Raw genomic sequence first — 21,636 nt, 5'->3', positions numbered from 1 at the left:
GGATCCCGCTAACAGGTTCTTGACCTCTTTCTTCAGTACTGGGTGCTTTGCTCTGGTTGAGGGCCTCTGTTTTTTTTAAAGATTTTGTTTCTGGACTCTCAGTTCAAAATCATTTTTTTTGTTGAATTTTCTTACATTTTCTGATACTGGACTCTTCATCTCAGTACTGGGGCACTGAGACCCCGTTACAGGAGCTTCTTCTCAGTTCTGGACCCACTGTTCAAACCGTAGGACATTTGTCGCCTCCTGGTTCTCTGTCAAGGTTAAGAGCTTCCTGACCAGCTTCCAGATGTGGAACGTTAGACCCAGTTCTGGGTCCTCTGACGCGCTTCTTGTCACCATACCAGTCATGGTCTTTATGCTCTCCTGGACACCCTTTGTCCAGACCTTGTTCTTGGACGAGTGTTGTCCATTCCTTGTTCTGGGATGATCTTTGTCCCCTCTTGTATGACCTTTGTCCACTCCTTGTTCTGGGATGACCTTTGTCCCTTCTTGGATGACCTTTGTCCACCCTTTGTTGTGGGACGATTTTTGTTCCCTCTTGGACGACCTTTGTCCACTCCATGTTCTGGGACGACCTTTGTCCACTCTTTGTTGTGGGTCGACCTTTGTTCCCACTTGGACGACCTTTGTCCACTCCATGTTCTGGGACAACCTTTGTCCACTCTTTTATCCTCTTCTAATTTTGGGACCTTAGTCCTCAGCTGGTTCTGGAAGCCGTGTGTCCTAATGATTTCAGGGCCTGTTGTGAAGTTAGCTTTGCTGAAGACTCCTTTGAGTGGACGCTGGGCTGCGAGGCTTTGTGTTTCAAACCGCCACTTCTTGCGGAACCCGCTGCGCGGGTCCCGCTTCGCTGAATTGCCACCACAATTACCTGTACTCCTGTGTGACTGCTCCTGGGGTTTGCTGAGGGTAAGGCTGGGCTGGGAGCAGAGTGCTAGCGCCGGCCAGGGACTACCTGTCCCAGAAGCACCGGCGGCCGGATCAACTGCACCTGGGCTGCTCTCCCCGCCTGCCCCTCCCCATCTGACTTAAAAACCTGCACAGTTCACACTTTGTTGGGACGCTTTGCTGAAGACTCCTTTGAGTGGACGCTGGGCTGCGAGGCTTTGTGTTTCAAACCGCCACTTCTTGCGGAACCCGCTGCGCGGGTCCCGCTTCGCTGAATTGTCACCACAATTACCTGGACTCCTGTGTGACTGCTCCTGGGGTTTGCTGAGGGTAAGGCTGGGCTGGGAGCAGAGTGCTAGCGCCGGCCAGGGACTACCTGTCCCAGAAGCACCGGCGGCCGGATCAACTGCACCTGGGCTGCTCTCCCCGCCTGCCCCTCCCCATCTGACTTAAAAACCTGCACAGTTCACACTTTGTTGGGACGCTTTGCTGAAGACTCCTTTGAGTGGACGCTGGGCTGCGAGGCTTTGTGTTTCAAACCGCCACTTCTTGCGGAACCCGCTGCGCGGGTCCCGCTTCGCTGAATTGCCACCACAATTACCTGGACTCCTGTGTGACTGCTCCTGGGGTCTGCTGAGGGTAAGGCTGGGCTGGGAGCAGAGTGCTAGCGCCGGCCAGGGACTACCTGTCCCAGAAGCACCGGCGGCCGGATCAACTGCACCTGGGCTGCTCTCCCCGCCTGCCCCTCCCCATCTGACTTAAAAACCTGCACAGTTCACACTTTGTTGGGACGCTTTGCTGAAGACTCCTTTGAGTGGACGCTGGGCTGCGAGGCTTTGTGTTTCAAACCGCCACTTCTTGCGGAACCCGCTGCGCGGGTCCCGCTTCGCTGAATTGCCACCACAATTACCTGGACTCCTGTGTGACTGCTCCTGGGGTTTGCTGAGGGTATGGCTGGGCTGGGAGCAGAGTGCTAGCGCCGGCCAGGGACTACCTGTCCCAGAAGCACCGGCGGCCGGATCAACTGCACCTGGGCTGCTCTCCCCGCCTGCCCCTCCCCTTTACCCATAAGCCCTATAAATTTCTTGGAGTAACCCCGCTCCGCGGGAGCGACCGGGAGAAGCCCGGGACAAGGGCGGGACAGTCTGCGACAGTCCGCGACTGGCAGCGTCTGGTCTGGGCAAGATACTCTGCTAAAATACTTGTTGTGTGATTTAAGTGTCAAAGCCCGCTTTGGTTATCTGTGATATATAGGTATTATTATTTTCTTCCATAGTTTCATTATAGTGTACTTAAAGGAAATATTAATTACGCTGAACTATGCCACCTAAAAAACATTCACCTGTCAAAAACACTATGGAGAACTATCTTATCCAAACAGTGGCAAAAATAAATAGTGAAAGAAGATCTTCACTGGGTTTAGATATATCTACAGATTCCCCTTCTCGGGACCTACAGTTGGAGCTTCCCTTTGTTCAGGAAAATAGTGATAGCTTAGGGTTAATTCCTGATTCTCCCACAGATGTTGATATCATACAGCCTAGTGGTACAGTAGTTGATACAGAAGGTAGAAGCGATAGCGAGGGAGAGGTGGTGAACGAGCTCACGCCCCCTGATCCAGTGCCAGTGCCTGCCCCTCGTGTTACCAGGGGTGGAAAAAAGAATCTGCCTAAACGTGGGGGGCTTCGTTCCGGCAGGAATAAAGTTGCTACTCCCCCTAGAAAAATAGCTGAGGAGGAGGATGATGATTCGAGCGACGAAGCGTGTGTGACTTTAACTAATACACAATTTAACAAGTTGTGTGGTAGGCTGGATGTAAAAATTAGAGGCATTGTAAAGCCGTTGGTTGACCGAATCGAAAAGCTAACTGCTGAGGTTAATAGATTGGGGGGTTTGCTGAATAAAACTCTAGTGGAAGTAGAAAAACTACCTGAGGAAGTTGTGACTAGAGTTGAGTCCCTAAAGAGTAGTTCTAACCCCGAGGGAGGCATTGATCCCATTCCCCGAATAAATCAGCCAATGGCCCCGCTGATAAATTTACCTGGAAATGTCCAAGAACTGGCAGCTCCATTACTAACACCTAATGTCACGAACGTTGGGAAAGGTTCATGCGAGCTTATTGTCGAGGCCTCTCCCCATGTCCTTGTCCTAGCGAATGTTCCCCCACTAGTCTCTGGACAAGAAGAATCTACTTCCTCCTTATTGAGTAAATCTCTATCCTGGCTAACTAACAACATGGCGATAACTCCTTGGGGGAAACAACAACTATCAGAAGAGTTAATGACGGCCAGAAGGGTTGAGTGGATTGGAAATAGGGCTAAAAGATTTAAGGGGGATTGTGTTGTTCTTAGCTTCTCGAACCCTGAGGTACTGACAAATATTCTACCTAATTTACTACCTCCACAGAGAAGATCGACCACCATTGTCCCATTGACTCTGGATTTTTTTTTACCCACGTAAAGGAAAAGGCATTAATCCCCGGACTCTAAGGACAAAGTGGAATGTGGTGCATAACCGGGGGAGTAATGTACCTGCATTTAATGACTGGGGAATAAGTCTTAATAACAGATTCTCTGCCCTTTCCAACCTGAACGAATGTGATTGACTTCTGGCATGTTCAAAGTTTGTAGTTCAACCTATATCTAACCCATGTGCTAGCAGGGATATTGAGAACGTCCGACAAGTGGCTGATGGTTCAGTAAGGAAAGGCTGTGATCTAGTCTCCGATCCGCAGGGAGTGGGAAACTTTGTTATTTTGGGTAATGCTTGCCAAGATAATGTCATCAGTCAAGGTGACGTTACACTAAGTAATATTGTTACTACTCCAAACTTAACATGTGAGTCACTGCCTGATACGGGTAGTTTATTATTCTGGAACGTGGCTGGGTTAAGCTCAAAGTTAGTTTGTGGAAACTGGCTAGGCTTTGTCAGTACATATGACGTCTGCATGTTTCAGGAGACTTGGGCTTGTGAACCTGTTTATGCCTTGGGATATATACATTTTTATGTACCAGCTACTAAGAGACTAAAGGGACGACCTATGGGAGGTCTTACTATTTGGGTTCGTCAGTCCCTTAAATTGACAGTAAAGAGCCTGGTGACTGGTCAGAAAGATATCCAGCTAATTAGGATTACTAGTGGCACTTCGGATGTACTAGATATTTATAACATATATGCTAGAGGCAGTAAGACAGGTAGATCTGAGGTCCTCCTTGCTCTTTATAACCTTCTTGACACATATTCTTCTGGTCATAGGATTATAATAGCTGGTGACCTGAATCGAACTTTTGAACCCCTGGTCGCTGGTGAAGGCCCTCTTGGTAATGAGGAGGATCTACAATGGGGCATTCCTACCCTTGAGACCAATCCAGTACTACGCTGGACAGAAGATATCCTAGGTCTAAATGCTATGTGTCTGGAATTAGGACTAAGAGCATTAAACGGTAGGACTAAGTCAGACAAGACAGCCTCCGCGACATTTGACAATGGGAGACACAAAAGTCGTATCGACTATGTGATTTGTAGCTTGATTTTATGGTCGACTGTTTGTGACATGGAAGTTATGTTAAGACCTGAAAGTGACCACAATCCTTTATGTGTGGTGCATAAATGGTGGCTCAATGTTGGTGATTCTAACTGCTCTGATGCTTTTGTTCCACCTCTGATTATCCCTGAAAATGATATGCGTAGGCTAAGGTGGGTTAGTGTCATGACTGACCAGCATGTTATTGGAAATATCAAAGAGGAAGCAGATAAAGCTATCTTGGCCCTGGAATCAATCGCAGATGTGTCCCCTAGACTGGGTGACGTGACCAAAATCCATGATAACCTATTTGGCAAAATTAAATGCCATTTTTTGAAACCAGCAAAAAATTATGGATCCCGTGTATGCAAACCAGCTAAATGGTATAGTAATGATTGTAGGTTGGCTCGAAAATCTTTGGGACAGGCAATTAGGAACAAGGGGGTAGTGGAAATCCGCCTAGCTAGAAAGAACTATAAAGCCTGTATTGCGAAAGCCAAAAGAACCTGGGACGAGGCACATTGGAAAAAATTGAAATGTGCTAGTGATAGGAAAAATTACCGGATGTTTTGGAATATCGTTAAATGGGGTAGTGAAAGATCTGAGGAGCCACCCAATAATAATGTTGCACAGGATGATTGAGTGAAATTTTTTAGCTCCCAGTATGCGGCTAGTGCCCAGGTGGAAGCTGGGAATTCCCCGAGCCAGTCCCTAGCAGAGGATAATACATTTACACTTAATGAAATCCTGTCTGCGCTTAAATCTGTGCATAGTGGACGTGCACCAGGCTTAGATGGCGTCCTTGCGGACGTTTTCTTAAACGATAAAGAGAGATGGTGCAAATACATTCATTTGCTTATTAACCACATTGCTATGGGTGCTGATATTCCGGCATCATGGCGGGGGGCTGTGATTATTCCTGTGCATAAAAAGGGAGATCCTGCTCAGCCAAGTAATTATCGCCCAATAAGCTTGATCGACACCATACAAAAAATAGTCGGCCGAGTGATTGTTAATAGATTGCTTGAATGGGCAGATGATAATAACATCTTATCACCTTTCCAGACTGGCTTCCGAAGGGCAACCAGCACAGTGGATCAAGTTTTTCGCTTTCAATTGATCCAGTGGAGGACCGTGGTATTAGGAGGAGGCAGTCTCTATGCGGCTTTTGTCGATCTACGGGCTGCCTTCGACCTGGTGCCGCGGGCAAAATTATGGCAGGTTCTGGAGGTTCTGGGGGTTCCGGAGGTTCTTTTGACTATGATCATGAGACTTCATGAGTTAACCTATGCAAAAATCCAGTGGGGGGTTATGGAAAGGACACTGCTGAATTCCCCGTTGAGCGCGGTGTTCGGCAGGGGTGTTCAATGGCCCCAACCTTGTTCACCCTATTCATCAATGGTATTGTCCCACGTATGTTATCTCAGTCAGTGGATGCTCCCTCTCTTGCAGGTGTAAAAGTTCCTATTTTAATGTTTGCGGATGACACGCTAATTTTATCCAAAACCCCAAGTGGTTTACAACATGCATTGAACATCTTTGATACCTTCTGTGAGGATCACGGTTTGGAGGTGAATGTGTCCAAAACGAAGCTCATGATATGCAATCCACATCGTAGTTTTAAGCCCAAAATTGTCATGAGTGGTCGTCCTCTTGATGTGGTAAACTCATTCACCTACCTGGGGATCCACATAGCGGATAACAATAGGTGGTGTCATCATATTGATATAGCAACTCTACGCCATAAACAATTAGCTGGTGTTATTAATCTGGAACATAAGAAGTCTTTGACTAAACCAGTTAAACCAGCTTTGATGATCTATGAAGCCAAGGCAATCGGGTCTGCGCTCTATGGGGCAGAGATGTGGGGTTATGAAAATTTGAGTGCGCTCCAAATATCTGAGAATACATTTCTGAGGTTAATTACTGGTACCCCGAATAGCACTCCATTACTGCCCTTGACATATGATCTTGGCAGGAAGCAAAATGTGGATTTAGCCAGACTACGGCCAATCTTATACTGGCGTAGGCTCTGGACTACCCCTGAGCTCGCCCTTATGCGGAAGGATTTACTGACGTTATCCAAGCAGACTGTTTCCATAAGATTACTTGGTTTAAAAAACTAAAACTGATGTTGTTTGAGCTCGGGTTAAGTGAGTTGTGGTTTGACCCATTAGGAGCTCTATTTCTGTCTAAGTCAACCTTAAAGAACATGTATTGGGAATATGTTGCTAACGCCAGTTTGAGTAATTCTAATAATGGGTCCATGGCTGCTAGTTTTCTGGAGGTCAAATTGTTTCCTGTATTTGAAATGTACTGGGATTTTATATCTAAACCCTTAGACAGGAAACTTTTGTTCCAAATGAGAGCTGGTTCACTCCCCTTAAGATCACGAACAGCTAAATGGGGCTCTGGAGGGTCCACTATCTGCCCTGTTTGTGGCTCAGGTAGTGAATCTCTCGGACACTTTCTGTTTTCCTGCAAAGTGTATAGTGTTCCTAGACGAATTTGGTTGGCACCTATGTGCAGAAACCTTGGTACCATATGCAGTAGAGTTGCGTTGCGTATTTTATGTACAACTTCTCTTACATGGATCATAATTGCCACTGCAAAATATCTTGGGTGGGCTTGGATCATCAGGCAGAGACTGCTAGTAATGTAACTATTCACTGCCGATGACAAGCAGAGATTGCTAGTGAACTGACTATTCCCTGCTTATGTATTGTAACAATGTCTCCATGAAATGTATATTAAGGTTTTTAACTTTGGTCATTTAAAACCAAGATTTTAATAACAAACTTTTACACCTTCTTAATTGGTTATTAACATTATGGTTTGTTTTATACAACGGTCTTATGGACTTGTAAGTGCTTTGTATTCCTTGAGTATTTGTACATTTAATTGTTTCTTAATATGTCTGTATGTCTTGCTTTTATGAGTAATTACTCGAATAAAGCACTTTTGAATTGAATTGAAGTTAGCAGGCTAGTGGTTGTGGGTGGAGCTTAGGGGGAGGACAGGAAGAGGAGGAGATCGGCGAAGGGAAGTCAGTTAGAGTAGGGACAGGAGACAGTCTGGATGCATGAGAATAAAGCTCCAGTATTGATAAGTACTAGTGTCTGTGTTTATTGTAGCAAGATGCTACAACTGGCGACGAGGGTGGGATAACCAAGCCCACTGCCTGCTGACCCAGACTGAGACACCCTGTCCCCGGTGGTGCAGAAGAAAAAAAAAAAAACGCTGCCGAGAATTGCGAGCTGCTGCTGCCCCAGGTGAAGAAGCCAGCAGCAGGTAACCCTGCCCCCCCCCCCCCCCTTGAGGACTGTGAGGGAGCTGAGAGGGGCTGTACATCCGAGCGCTGGACGGCTCGAACAGGAAGAAGCAGAGCGCGCTGACACGCGACCCCGCCAGAAGCGTGAGCGTTGGCAGTGCAGAGATCGGGAGCCTACTCCAACCCTGCTGCGCACCCCAGATTGAGGGAGAAGTACCCCCAGCGTCGAGGACGACGTCCGCCAAGACCGCCCAGCGAGAGCGACTGAGCGCCGGGAGGTCCGGGCCTGAAATCCCACCGACGGTGAAATCCTCACGCTTGATGCGTGTAAATCGGCAGGCCGCCGCGAGAGAAAAAAGCGGGAACGTGCAGAGCAAGGCGGGAGCCCACCCCAACCTCACCTGGTTGCTGTGGTGGCCAAGGAAGAGTGATACCTGGAGCGCGTTGCCCCTGTGCTGCCCTGAAACTGCTGGCCGGTGAGTCTGGAGTGACTGAACCCAGAGAGAGAAAGCCTCGTGTGACTGCATTGACGGCGGCCATCTTAGAGTCAGGCGCTCGTCAGGACCCCTTAGTTTTCAACGAGCGGCCATCTTGAAGTCAGGCACTAAGGAAAAGAAACAAGCATTGGCGAAGAAACAAGCATTGGTACCCAGAAACAAACAAGCATTGGCAAGGAAACAAGCATTGGCGCCTGGGAATAAACAAGCATTGGCAAAGAAACAAGCATTGGTACCCAGAAATAAACAAGCATTGGCAAAGAAACAAGCATTGGTACCAGAAAACAAACAAGCATTGGTACCCGGAAATAATCAAGCATTGGCAAAGAAACAAGCATTGATATCTGAAAAGTACAAGAACTACAAAGATGTCCGACGATGATAGAAATCCGCCGCCACTGGCTGATGCCAAGCCCAAGGTTCCAGGTGGGTCGCACCTGCGAGCGCCCGAACCCCTCAAAGTGACCACTGGGGGAACTATGGGCCCCAAGTGGCAAGAATGGTTCGAAGAGTTTGAAGATTACATCGAAGGTTCAGAAGTGATCGAAGATAAGAAGAAGTTGATTGCCTTGCGCAACTTGGCGGGGCGGGAGATGTAAATGTGTAAATGTAAATGTGTTTCGATTTATATAGCGCACTAATCACCCAGGGGTCTCAAGGCGCTTGCTTAGGGAACCCGTCCTGGTATTCCCCTGTGAGATACCCCGGCAGGGTATTCACAAGGTGAAAGCCAGGCATCCCGCCGCGAGGGGCCGTAGTGGAGATTAAGCAAGCTATTGCCCAGAGTCGCAGAGTGTGACCCCGTGAGTCGAGTAGGCACCGGAGCGAGAATTGTCGAGTCCGTGGAATTTTTGTGCCCGAGACCCGCCGAGGCGGGGAATCGAACCCTGGTCCACGGCTGATCTCAGCTTCCGGGTCTGCCGCCTCTAACCACTGAGCCACGCTTCTCCAGATAGTTAAAGTAATCAAAGACCTTCCTGACGCAGAGGCGGACACCTATGACAAGGTGCGTGACGCACTAAACAAAAGATTTCTTCATAAAAAGAATGTCGACTATGAACGCCATACATTTCACTCGGCTCGTCAAGGGAAGGAGGAACCAATGAGCGCTTTCATGATGCGCCTGAGGAGACTAGCCAAGCATTGCGCATTTGATAATTTCTCAACAGATGCCGCAATTAAGTCGCAAATAATTGATGGGTGTCACTCCGACCAATTGAGGAGACGTTTATTGAGAAAGGAACACAACCTCGACGATATAGAGGAGATGACACGAATATTTGACCAAGCTGAAGAGTATGCAGCAGACATCGAAACAGGACACAAAGGGAGCCGCGAACAAGTACGACGCGTGCACGCCAAGAACGAGTATCGAAGGAGCTCGAGAGACAAACACTGGAGGTCACGCCCGTCACCACGTCGAGAACAATCAAGACATCAGCGGCGAGAGCCGTGGAAGAAGGAAAGGAGATCAGAAAACGTGAGGAAATGTTACCGTTGCGGGTATGACTACCCCCATGTGGACAGCTGCTCTGCCATGGGTCAAAGATGTCGGAAGTGTGGTCAAACGAATCATTTTGAAGTGATGTGTGGGGAATACAATAAGGAAAAACGAAGTGGTGCCACAAAGATAGCTCAGCCTGACTCACGAAGAGGTACCCCGAGAACGTCCCGATCCGGCACCCGAAGACACCATGCAAGAGCTGTCCAAGACCAAACTGAACAGTCTTCTGGGTCATCACACTCCAGCCGAGAGTCACGTCGGTCCAGGTGGGAACGGAGGTCACCATCCCAGGAATCTAGACCGTCATCCAGAGACTCAACATATACCATTGAATATCTGAACTTAGCCGCAGATCCAGATCAGCTTAAGACATATCCCCGGCTGGACATCAAAGTTGGCAATCATGACACTAAATTTGTACTAGACTCAGGTGCATCCCTGAACTATATTCCAGTCACCGAATATGAAAGAATGAGGCCGCGTCCTCCGCTGACCTTTGCACCAGTCAGAGTCTTCACATGGATGGCTAAGAAGCCACTTCCTTGCCTCGGGAAGTTCTCGACGACCCTCCAACATGAGGACACAACTATCCCCGCGGTCATCCATGTCATTAAAGGCCCGGAAGCGGACTGTCTGCTGAGCCTCCCGACAGCTGAACGTCTTCACCTAGTGGAAATCCTTTTCAAAGTCAGCGGAAACCAAGATGTGACCCGCCAGTTTCCCAGACTATTTCAAGGACTAGGCAAACTAAAAGACTGCCAAGTACGACTGCATATTAATGAGCAAATCAGACCCGTCGCTCAACACCCTCGACGGGTACCATTTCATCTCCAAACCGCTGTGGAGGAAGAACTCCAGGACTTGCTAGCTGCTGATATCATTGAGCGCACTGAAGGTCCAACGCCGTGGGTGTCCCCAGTAGTTATCGTTCCCAAAAAGGGCACGGCCAACAAAGTCAGACTCTGTGTGGACATGCGCCTGCCTAACACCGCAATCGAAAGAGAGCGACATCCGGGTCCACACTTTAGTGACATGATCTCGGCTCTAAACGGAGCAAAGATATTTTCCAAGTTGGACTTAAATAAGGGGTACCACCAGTTGGAATTAGAGGCAAAATCAAGATACATTACCACGTTCGCAACCCATCTGGGGTTGTTCAGATATAAGAGACTCAGTTTTGGGGTTTCCTCCGCAGCCGAAATATTCCAAGAAGCCATTCGACAGGTCATTCAGAACATTCCCAATACCTTCAACTATAGTGATGACATCCTTGTCTATGGGTCTGATCTACGAGAGCATGATATCGCACTCAATCGTGTTTGCCACGCACTACTAGAAGCAAATCTGACTCTTAACAAAGAGAAGTGCGAATTCCACCAGGACACACTAAAATTCTTTGGGCATATCTTCTCAGGAGCTGGCATGAAACCCGACCCCGACAAGATTGGGACTCTGAACAACACCAAGAGTCCCCAGGACGTCAGTGAGCTCAGATCATTTCTCGGAATGGCCAGTTATTGCACACGCTACATCAGGGACTACGCAACAATCAGCCATCCTCTTCGCCTACTGACCAAACAAGGGCAGCCGTATGAGTGGACTCCCCAATGTGAGAAATCCTTCAAAGAGATCAAAAAGGCGGTAGCATCTGCGGATCACCTGTCATATTTCAACCCACAAAGAAAGACTGAAATAACTGTGGATGCCAGCCCTGTTGGACTTGGTGCCATATTGGCACAATATGACAACGATTCAGATCCACGTCGAATAATTGCATATGCGAGTCGTAGCTTGACTGACCCAGAGCGGGCATACTCGCAGCCCGAAAAAGAAAGTCTTGCCGTAGTGTGGGCATGTGAACATTTTCATGTCTTCATATATGGAAAACATTTCACTTTAATAACAGACCACCAAGCTCTTGTCACCATTTATGGAAACCCACGATCCAAGATGCCCCCAAGAATTGAAAGATGGGGCCTAAGGCTACAGGAGTACACGTTCACCATCATCCACAAGCCGGGGAAGTCAGAAAACCCGGCTGACTACATGTCCAGACATCCAGCTATATCGTCAGTCTCTAAATCGTCCATTGCGGAAGAGTACATACATTTTGTGACTGATCAAGCTCTTCCTCCCGCTATCCCACTGGACGCCATCCGAGAAAGCACAGCACAAGATGTTATCCTGCAGAAGGTCCTGCGCAGGATTCGACACAACAGGTGGAGGCATGGTTCTCAGAATGAAGAGACTGATCCTGTCCTTAAACAAGAAATGCAGGCCTTTCGACATGTGTGCAGTGAGCTGTCAGCCACCACTGATGGCATAATACTGCGAGACCAGAGAATCGTGATTCCCACTCAACTGAGACAAGGTGTGGTTGCCCTTGCCCATGAAGGACATCGGGGTATTGTGTCAACCAAATGCGCATTAAGAGAGCAAGTGTGGTTTCCGTATCTCGACCAAATGGTCGAAGCTACTTTGAAGGACTGTCATCTTTGTCAACTCACAAGCAAAAGTGACCCTCCAGCACCACTGACCATGACGCCTCTACCACCTGGAGTGTGGCAAGAAATTGCTATTGATTTCTATGGACCCCTGGCATCGGGCAAGTACGTGCTGGCCATCATTGATGAACACTCTCGATACCCCATTGCACGCTTTGTGTCATCTACAAATGCTGCAAGCACTCTCAAGGTACTGGACGAAGTCTTTGCGGCCTGGGGAGTTCCCTCAAAGGTAAAGACCGACAACGGACCCCCTTTCAATGGAAAAGACTTTGCAGCATTTGCGAAACACCTAGATTTTCATCATCGTAAAATCACACCCCTCTGGCCACAGGCTAATGGAACAATTGAAAGGTTCATGGCCACGCTCAAAAAGACTTTTCAACATGCGGCAACGGAAGGAAAAGATCTACAAGTCGCCCTTAACGAGGTCCTCCGAGCTTACCGGACGACTCCTCACGCAACCACGGGGAAATGCCCGGCAACTCTCATGCTGGGGCGTCCCATGAGGAATCGTATCCCAACGTGGGAAGGGGCCTTACGACCATCATTGACACCCCTTCAAGATCATCAAGAAATGATGAAGACAGACCAACACAGAAAAGACAAAATGAAGCTATATGCAGATCACAGGAGAAGAGCAAGGTCACTCTCGTTACATGACGGAGACCGGGTGCTTGTCAAGCAGGAACAGCAGAAAAAGACCGACTGCCTGTTCAAGGATGAACCATTACTGGTCACGAAAAGGAAAGGAACTATGGTGACTGCTGAATCAGAGCAGAGACGAAGCACGAGAAATATCTCGCACTTCAAGAAATTGCCGCGTGATACCACCGAAATCTCACTGAGTGAAATGGACATTCCCGGTTTGGAAGAACCACCTTCAGTCAGGTGTGAGAACGCTGGTCCAATAAATGAAACACGGAGTGACACTACTCTGAGAACAAGGTCACCACGACCTCATCGTGACATACGTCCACCCAAAAGACTTATTGAAGAAATGGACTAAGAAGTCAGTGTGTCTATTTGTTTTGTTACAGAGGGGGGAGATGTTGTGAAGTTAGCAGGCTAGTGGTTGTGGGTGGAGCTTAGGGGGTGGACAGGAAGAGGAGGAGATCGGCGAAGGGAAGTCAGTTAGAGTAGGGACAGGAGACAGTCTGGATGCATGAGAATAAATCTCCAGTATTGATAAGTACTAGTGTCTGTGTTTATTGTAGCAAGATGCTACAGGGCCTTTGCCCCTTACTGGTACTGGGACCATTGACTCTGTCTTGCTTCTCTGTCGTGGTTAGGATTGGGTCCAGCGGCCCGCTTACGGGCTCGCTTTCAACTTAATTAACTCTTTGCCCTGATAAAGGGTTCAATGTGTAGGGCAGGGACAGACTATGGGAGGTTGGTCCCTGCTCAAGGTTCTCAGACTCCGGAAACGCAACAGTTATTCTAGACTCAAGACACTCTGTCTAGTCACTCTAGTCTCTAAAAAATGTTTGTAACGGTTCTACACTTTTGCCGTTCTGGATTCACTGGACACTCCTTAAAGCTTCTCTATGCCACTATCACAAAGTTGAATTGACTGTTTTTTTGTTTTTTTAAACGTTGACAAGACTGTGCTGTAATATGTGCTGATAGGTATCCACAAGATGAACTAGTTTAGCTGCAAGATACGTTTTCTTTGCTGGTGGCTGACTATCATTAATAACTTAGAACTCGCTGCAAGCATGATATAAATACATGAGATAAACGTAGTCACTACTAACATACTGTAAAACCTCACAAGATGGCACTATTGTCCAAAATTTCCCACAGTCACTGCCTTTAAATACACATATTTGTAAAATGTAACTGAAACTACCTTGTTGTTCCTTTGATGGAAGGTGCATATAATGTTTTTTATTCACGGATAAAAACGCTGCCAGTTGGTACCGTAAAACAAAAAACACTGCCAGTTGGTACCGTAAAACAAAAAACGCTGCCAGTTGGTACCGTAAAACAGTGCGCATTCATCTTCCTTCTCACCTAACATTTGCTCATTGAAAAGGGAAATGTTCACTCTCCACTCACCGTTTGTTTTTTCTAGGAATGAGTGGAAAGTAATGGTGAGAGAATTGCCGATGAGATGTAAGAACCTTGGCTTCGTGGAGGCAGGCTTCAGCTGTTCCGCAACGTGCGTCACCACGGGAACGAAGAATGCCAAGGAATGAAGCCACATAATGGCCTCCCGACGTGATGCTCCGCGCGCCACAAGCACTGCGCGATGACGCGCTGAAAGCTCCTCTCCAGCCAGACACCTGCAACTAGGTAACTGGGGAAACACTGGAAGGCGTGTGACGTAGGACACGCTGACTCTCCGCTAGCACCAACGGAAATTCTATTACATCATCAGTATGAGGATGACAGCACTACAAGAAGATCCCTCGGCTGACAAGGCAGTAAGATAGACCGAGTAGACACTTTAACACCAAACTTTAACACCAAAGAAGTAGTGAAGGACAGGAATGCTCACCAGCCACAAAACTGAGAAGTTTCTTGGCACCAGACAGTCAGCACCTCACAGAGCAGTGCCAAGGACCTTCAAATTAGTCTTTCCTTCATTTCGATTTTTAGCATCACTTGAAGCTGTTTTCCTCTTTTAATTTCCATTACTGGTAGCAGTGTGACACGAACCTTGGAATTTCACTTGTTTGAGTTGTTTTGGCAGCAGCTAGTTTCTCACTACATTCTGTTACGGTTTTCAAGTCTTCTGGCGTTGCTCCGGTTACACCTTTCTTCTTCCTAAGTTACTGGCAGCAGATGGGCTGATTCCATATCTTCTTTTTGGTTTCGTTTTTTTGTTTTAGCTGGTTTCTTATTATATGCTGGCGTTTCACAGGTTTCTGGTTTCTTTACTCCTTACTTCTTGCTGGAGTTGGGTGAGACGCCTTCTTGGGTTCTTGGTGCGAGGTGCTGCTCGTGCTGCTCTGTATTTCTTGGAGTGCCTCTCTGGTCTGCTTCTCTTGTCTGGTCAGCCAAGATAGTCGCCAAAATGATGTAAGGATGTTCAAGTAGGTAGCAGGAGACTTCTTAGTAGTTTCAAGATAGGTTTATTAAGTTACAGCAGAGCAACACAACTTGTCAGCTGACCAGACCATCAACTGACAAGCGTGGAGCATTCAAGTACAACTTAGAATGTAGGCAGGCATTCTGGGAGGCTAGTAGGTAGGTGCATAGAGGAAAGTGTGATGACAGCAGGTGACCAGGTTGGGAGAAGAACCGGTTTACAACAAGAACACTGAGGCCAAATGTTTTTTGAGCATGTTTGCCAATTAGTCTAAACGTCTTTCTTATAATTTTTCATAATTATCCTCAGTGGTTAATAGCAGCTGTTCTGGGTGACAGGTATTTCCAAGACCACTTAAAAGATTTGTGGTGCAAAGGCAAAATGTGCAAGATACAAAAGTCAGAACAAAATGCTGCAACCAATCCCACTTGGGTTTTGTGGCTTGAACCAATCAATCCATTCCATGAATGTGGGTTTGGCAGTCTGCCTTTCATCCATCTAAGGTTGATAAAGTGAGTATTACCGAGTTGGGTTCATCAGTTATTCGGTGCCAAGAAGCCCAGTGACAGTATGCACTTTGCAAATGCACATTAAACAAGGTACAAATAAATGCACGGACACAAAACGCACCGAAATAAGTTGGGGCTAACAGTTTGCGTCTCATCTGCCCTTTTCCAATCATCGTTGTTTGGCGTTAGCAGACTTTCAATAAATCCTTGTTCTCTGCCCACACCATGTTGGCCCCGCTGCTGACCTGTGCGGAAGTGAACAAGGCGATCAGATACGCTGATGAGTTAATCACCCGTGAATCACGAGACTGTTGCTAAATGGACCCGGCCTTGTCACACTTCCGGCCCGTGAGACCGTGAAGGAAGTAAAAGAAACAAACACTGTGTTCTTGGTTGGGTTTAATAAGTAGCATTTCAAATATAAATAGTGCCAAAAAGAAAGGGTGTGCTGCGCATAAAATGTCTGTGGCTCAATTTCTTCTAGTCAAGTCATTTGCCGATTGCAGGCGTTACCAAATCTCATTTCTGGCCAGCAGAAGTCGGGCCTTTCCAAGTAGCCGCAGGGGCAGTAAAAAGTCTGGGCATCAAAATTGATGCCCGGCTATCTATGACACAGCAAGTATCGGCGGTGGTGGGTACTTGTGTTCGAAAATTATCCTCACTGTTGTCTTTCTCCACTCTCAGACTGGCGGTCTCTGCCTTGATTCTGGTACGCCTCGATTATGGCAACTCTTTATACTACGGCCTACCAAAAAACCTGTTGGGCAGACTACAAGTTGTGTTGAACGACGCTGCCAAATTAATCATTAAAAAACCTAGGCGTACCCGGGCCACGCCCTTACTTCAGGATTTACACTGGCTTCCAATTGCCCAGAGACCTAAATTCAAAAGCCTCTGTATTACACACAAAGCCATTTATGGCTTGGCCTCTAGCTATATTAAGAACCAATTGATCAGTTACACGCCGAGTAGGGCCCTTCGGTTAGCCGATGCATGCAATTTGGTCTGCCCCCGGTTTAACCTCGCGTCCATGCGCGGTAGAGCCTTTTCTAGTATCATCCCTCAGGCCTGGAACCGCCTTCCAGTTAAACTTCGGAAAGAAACTAATTTACTCCCTTTTAGGAAAACTCTGAAGACTGTGCTTTCCCTGGAAGCCCCTCTGATTTGGTGGCTCTACATCTCCCGTGGGTTGTGTATGTCCGCTGATAGCGCTTAGATACCTCTGGGTGATAATGTGCTATATAAGTGTATATTAACATAACATAACATAACATTTCTAAACACTCGCCCGCCCGCTAAGTAAGGCATATCACTGGGTGCCAGGCTGACTAAGTGACCCGTGTGGTGAGGATGCCAGCCCACTGAGAGCTCACAGGTTCTGTCAGATGCTTTCGAGAGGTGAAACTGACTGTTGTGTATCCCTTCTGGTGCTGCTTTAGCCTGGGTGTCCCGCGCGAACAAAGAAACCAAAGAATGTTTCCTCTCGGACACTGCATGCATTTGTTTATGAGGCCGGGGACACTGAGAACATGAAGTAGTCCCAAAAAGAAAGAGATACCGACCTACAGCATAACTATACTGTAGTTAGTCGGTGCTGCTTCCACCAAAAATGAAAGTGACATTCAGGATCGCCAGTGAACAATAAGCAAGATAAGAAGAGTAATGCCAGAGTTAACCAATTGGCAAGCGGCAGGAGAAATTACCCTCAATATTGTATTTACAATAGGTCTTGTGACAGCGCATGCGCTGTCTAGGCTCGACCTAAAAAAAGAACATCGCTCATCGGGTCATCCATGGGAAAGGCCCACTCATTATCCATAATTTACTCACCCTCTAAGTTCCATATAGGGCTCTTCAGGCTAGTAGGCAAGGGCTTGTGACGCCACCCAAGGTTAATCGAGCGGGAAGCGGTGGCTGCTCCTTTGCATATCTTGTTCCCAAACTTTGCAATACCCTTCCCGCCGCCCTGAGATTTTAGGAGTCGGAAGTCTGCTTCAGAAAACTTCTCAAAAATCTCTTCTGAAGCCCGGCTTTAGTCAAATGTTCATGCAGGTACATTTGCTGCTGCTATCAGCACTGGGAGGCCTGGTTGGGTATAGATACGGGCTGTACAAAAACAGCTGAATTGAATGGAAATCCCAGCAGGAGACGGCTTTGAGCAGGTTCTACCTACACCACCAGTCTCTCGCGGGCAACAAATGACAAGGGGTAGCCCTTTGAATCAATATTCAAAGAAAAAGGGTAAATCAGGTGGCTTTTTCAGATCTGGGCACATAAACTGAATAAACATTGTCGTAGATTGGTAAACACCAGGGGCCCATCAGGAGTGGCGTTCTTACCTATTTCTTTTACTGTTAAGCTCGTCCCTTTTCCGGTGTGTTTTACAAATGGAGGCGGCAGTTCAACAGTAATCTTACACCAGTAGAATCCAGTATCGCCCATTTTCAAAGATGAAAGATGGAGCATAGTTTGGCAGGTCTTGTTGTCACATTTATAGCTTGTCATCATTAAAACAAGTCCTGAAGGATCAGTGCATTTCTCCATATTTCCAGTTAGGTTAAATAAATCTAATGAAAGTTCGCTTTCTTTTCTGTTACTGTCCAGTGGGCTTGAATCTGAAAGGGTTCTCTTTAGCCACTGCACCCTGATCTTCTCCACTCCTTCACTTATTTCCCAAGAGCACGTCAGTGTGACAGAGCTTCCCACTGATGCATTTACCACCTCTGGTGTCTGTATGATATCGATTTTCTTTCCTCTGCCTGTAATAGAAGAAAAAATAAGTTTGAATAATTATTCTCAATCAATCTTTATTCGATTATTAATAAATAATCATAAAAGAACAGCACAGTTCAATGATGTACAAAGCAATAGTCAGTAAAAGTCCAATCAATAATAACAGCAATGGTGGATTAAAACGATAAAAACTCTAACATGAACAAGTATTAGTGTATTTAACAATTGTTTAGAACAACATGATTACGATGACCGATGGAAGATTTAACAAGCATTTGCAAAGCCAACAGGTCTCTGAAATGGCCGATCTTTTGGCATTGTTAATGTGAATATTTTTAGCCGTATGTTTGTTTGTGAGGTTGCGAGTGTGTTATGTGTGCTTGTTTTCAAATGTGTGTGGTATTACTTTTAAGGGGGTGCCTGTGTGTCATGTGTGCATAGTATTATCTGTAGTCCTTTGTGTAGCACTATGTGCGCTCATGAAAAGCGCTCTCAAAGAAATGACAAGACTGCATATCTGCCAGGTAACAGGAAGTTATTAAATAGCTAAGTGCAAGAAGGAAGTGAAAGGAAGACGGTTAGAATAAACAACGAAAAACGAAATGGCTAAAGAATGAAAGCAAAGAAGAAAGAAAGGAAGGGGGAGGAATGGAGAATGAAACGAAAGATGTTAGGGTAAATTAAAAATAAATGGAAGTGAAAAAAGAGGTCCTTGTTAAGAATAATTAAAAAGAAGCAAGAAAAATAACAGTCAATAGGGATGGTAAAAATTGGGTAAAGGAAGGGAGATGGAAAATAAGCCAGAGTTCGAAGGAAAGAGAAAAAAGATAAGGGAAGAAATTAGAAGATAGAAAGGAAACATGTTAAAGGAAAGAAATGGATACGGAAGAGGAAAATATCAGAAAAGAAATGTGAATATGGAGGGAAAGAACGATTAGGAGAAGGGCAGATGAAAAACAATGTTGAGATGGAAAAGAGTGAACGAGGAAAGAACATGGAAACAGAGAGGATGCAAGAGAAAGGTGGAAAATGAAACGGACACAGAACAAATCTCAGAAAAGGGGGCAACTGGGGTGTAAAGAAGATATAGCTTCCTTTCTTTTTTGTTTTCCTAAAAATGGAGAGCTATCGGCAGGTCTGGGGACAATTCTGACCATTTATATATATGCACTTCTGGGGGGTAGGAGTCTATCAACATGATGTTGCACATCCTAAACAGCAGTACAGTTGTGATAGCAGCATACATCACATTGCTTAAAATATGCTTGTAAAAATTGCAAGCTGCATATGAAAGTGTTTATTTTCACAAAATAGAGTTTCCGTTTATTCCTCCTATATTAAAACAGAAGAACTCTATGTTTCAAAGGACCAAGAGATGGAAGATTTGAAAGAGTGTGGGTAAGAGAGGGATTTGGAAGAAATGTTATATGGAATAAAATACCACCCTTGGTGCGTTTTAAAAGGATATTTCAAGTCACAGAGGAGCCCCATCCTCCTAGAATGAAAGTCTACTTTCAGTTTTGTTGGATGGTCACAATACTCTTCGGTTGCCTGCAGCATTCTGAAAATGTACAGATGGGGTACTTTATCCCATATATTATAGGTCTGTCTCTACTCTAAGATTCTTTTAATTCTTCCTCTTTATAATTTTTATTATGTGTTTCTGTAGTGCTACCCAGAATTTTACTGTGGGTTAATACATACTTTTTTTTAAAAAACTCTTTATTAGCGACTGCGTATCAACACATTACACTTGCTCTCGGACAAGGAAACAGCACGCGCACCTCGCTGCTGTATTGTAGGCTGCAGCGCTGATATTTTTAAATAATTATTGTTTTCCCGTTTTTCTGTGTTTTTATTTTCCTTTTACCCTGGTTTTAATTGTCCTAGTAGCGCCCACATACTTGCACGATAATTGTGCCCCTGCACCGCGTTTTGAGCGGATTTGAGATCCTTCTGCTTTCTGCGTTTTTTGGCGCGTGGCCGCCATCTTGGGAGTGGCTAGTGGCGAGTGGGCCACTGGTTGAGCGCTCTAGCGCTTTTTACATCCACAGCGGTGCCCTACTTAAGGTGAGCACTCTCTCAGCTCGCCCTCGGACAAGGAAACAGCACGCGCACCTCGCTGCTGTATTGTAGGCTGCAGCGCTGATATTTTTAAATAATTATTGTTTTCCCGTTTTTCTGTGTTTTTATTTTCCTTTTACCCTGGTTTTAATTGTCCTAGTAGCGCCCACATACTTGCACGATAATTGTGCCCCTGCACCGCGTTTTGAGCGGATTTGAGATCCTTCTGCTTTCTGCGTTTTTTGGCGCGTGGCCGCCATCTTGGGAGTGGCTAGTGGCGAGTGGGCCACTGGTTGAGCGCTCTAGCGCTTTTTACATCCACAGCGGTGCCCTACTTAAGGTGAGCACTCTCTCAGCTCGCCCTCGGACAAGGAAACAGCACGCGCACCTCGCTGCTGTATTGTAGGCTGCAGCGCTGATATTTTTAAATAATTATTGTTTTCCCGTTTTTCTGTGTTTTTATTTTCCTTTTACCCTGGTTTTAATTGTCCTAGTAGCGCCCACATACTTGCACGATAATTGTGCCCCTGCACCGCGTTTTGAGCGGATTTGAGATCCTTCTGCTTTCTGCGTTTTTTGGCGCGTGGCCGCCATCTTGGGAGTGGCTAGTGGCGAGTGGGCCACTGGTTGAGCGCTCTAGCGCTTTTTACATCCACAGCGGTGCCCTACTTAAGGTGAGCACTCTCTCAGCTCGCCCTCGGACAAGGAAACAGCACGCGCACCTCGCTGCTGTATTGTAGGCTGCAGCGCTGATATTTTTAAATAATTATTGTTTTCCCGTTTTTCTGTGTTTTTATTTTCCTTTTACCCTGGTTTTAATTGTCCTAGTAGCGCCCACATACTTGCACGATAATTGTGCCCCTGCACCGCGTTTTGAGCGGATTTGAGATCCTTCTGCTTTCTGCGTTTTTTGGCGCGTGGCCGCCATCTTGGGAGTGGCTAGTGGCGAGTGGGCCACTGGTTGAGCGCTCTAGCGCTTTTTACATCCACAGCGGTGCCCTACTTAAGGTGAGCACTCTCTCAGCTCGCCCTCGGACAAGGAAACAGCACGCGCACCTCGCTGCTGTATTGTAGGCTGCAGCGCTGATATTTTTAAATAATTA

General features: G+C 46.5%; 1 protein-coding gene and 1 long non-coding RNA gene across 3 annotated transcripts in view; one reads left to right on the top strand and one right to left on the bottom strand.

The window, feature by feature from the left end:
* LOC144821832 (uncharacterized) overlaps window positions 1-21,636 on the top strand; it is a 323,067-nt gene that overhangs the window by 172,385 nt on the left and 129,046 nt on the right. The gene's annotated exons all lie outside the window — the stretch shown is intronic.
* Window positions 1-21,636, bottom strand: part of LOC144821831 (uncharacterized) — a 263,693-nt gene that overhangs the window by 113,925 nt on the left and 128,132 nt on the right. The window contains exon 2 of the mRNA XM_078678996.1: window positions 18,076-18,495. Coding sequence (XP_078535122.1) covers window positions 18,076-18,495 — 420 coding nt within the window. The remainder of the gene's footprint in view (window positions 1-18,075; window positions 18,496-21,636) is intronic.

Source organism: Lissotriton helveticus, chromosome 2_2 (genome assembly GCF_964261635.1).
Source record: "Lissotriton helveticus chromosome 2_2, aLisHel1.1, whole genome shotgun sequence".
Lineage (NCBI taxonomy): Eukaryota > Metazoa > Chordata > Amphibia > Caudata > Salamandridae > Lissotriton > Lissotriton helveticus.
This window is presented reverse-complemented; position numbering and strand designations above follow the sequence as displayed.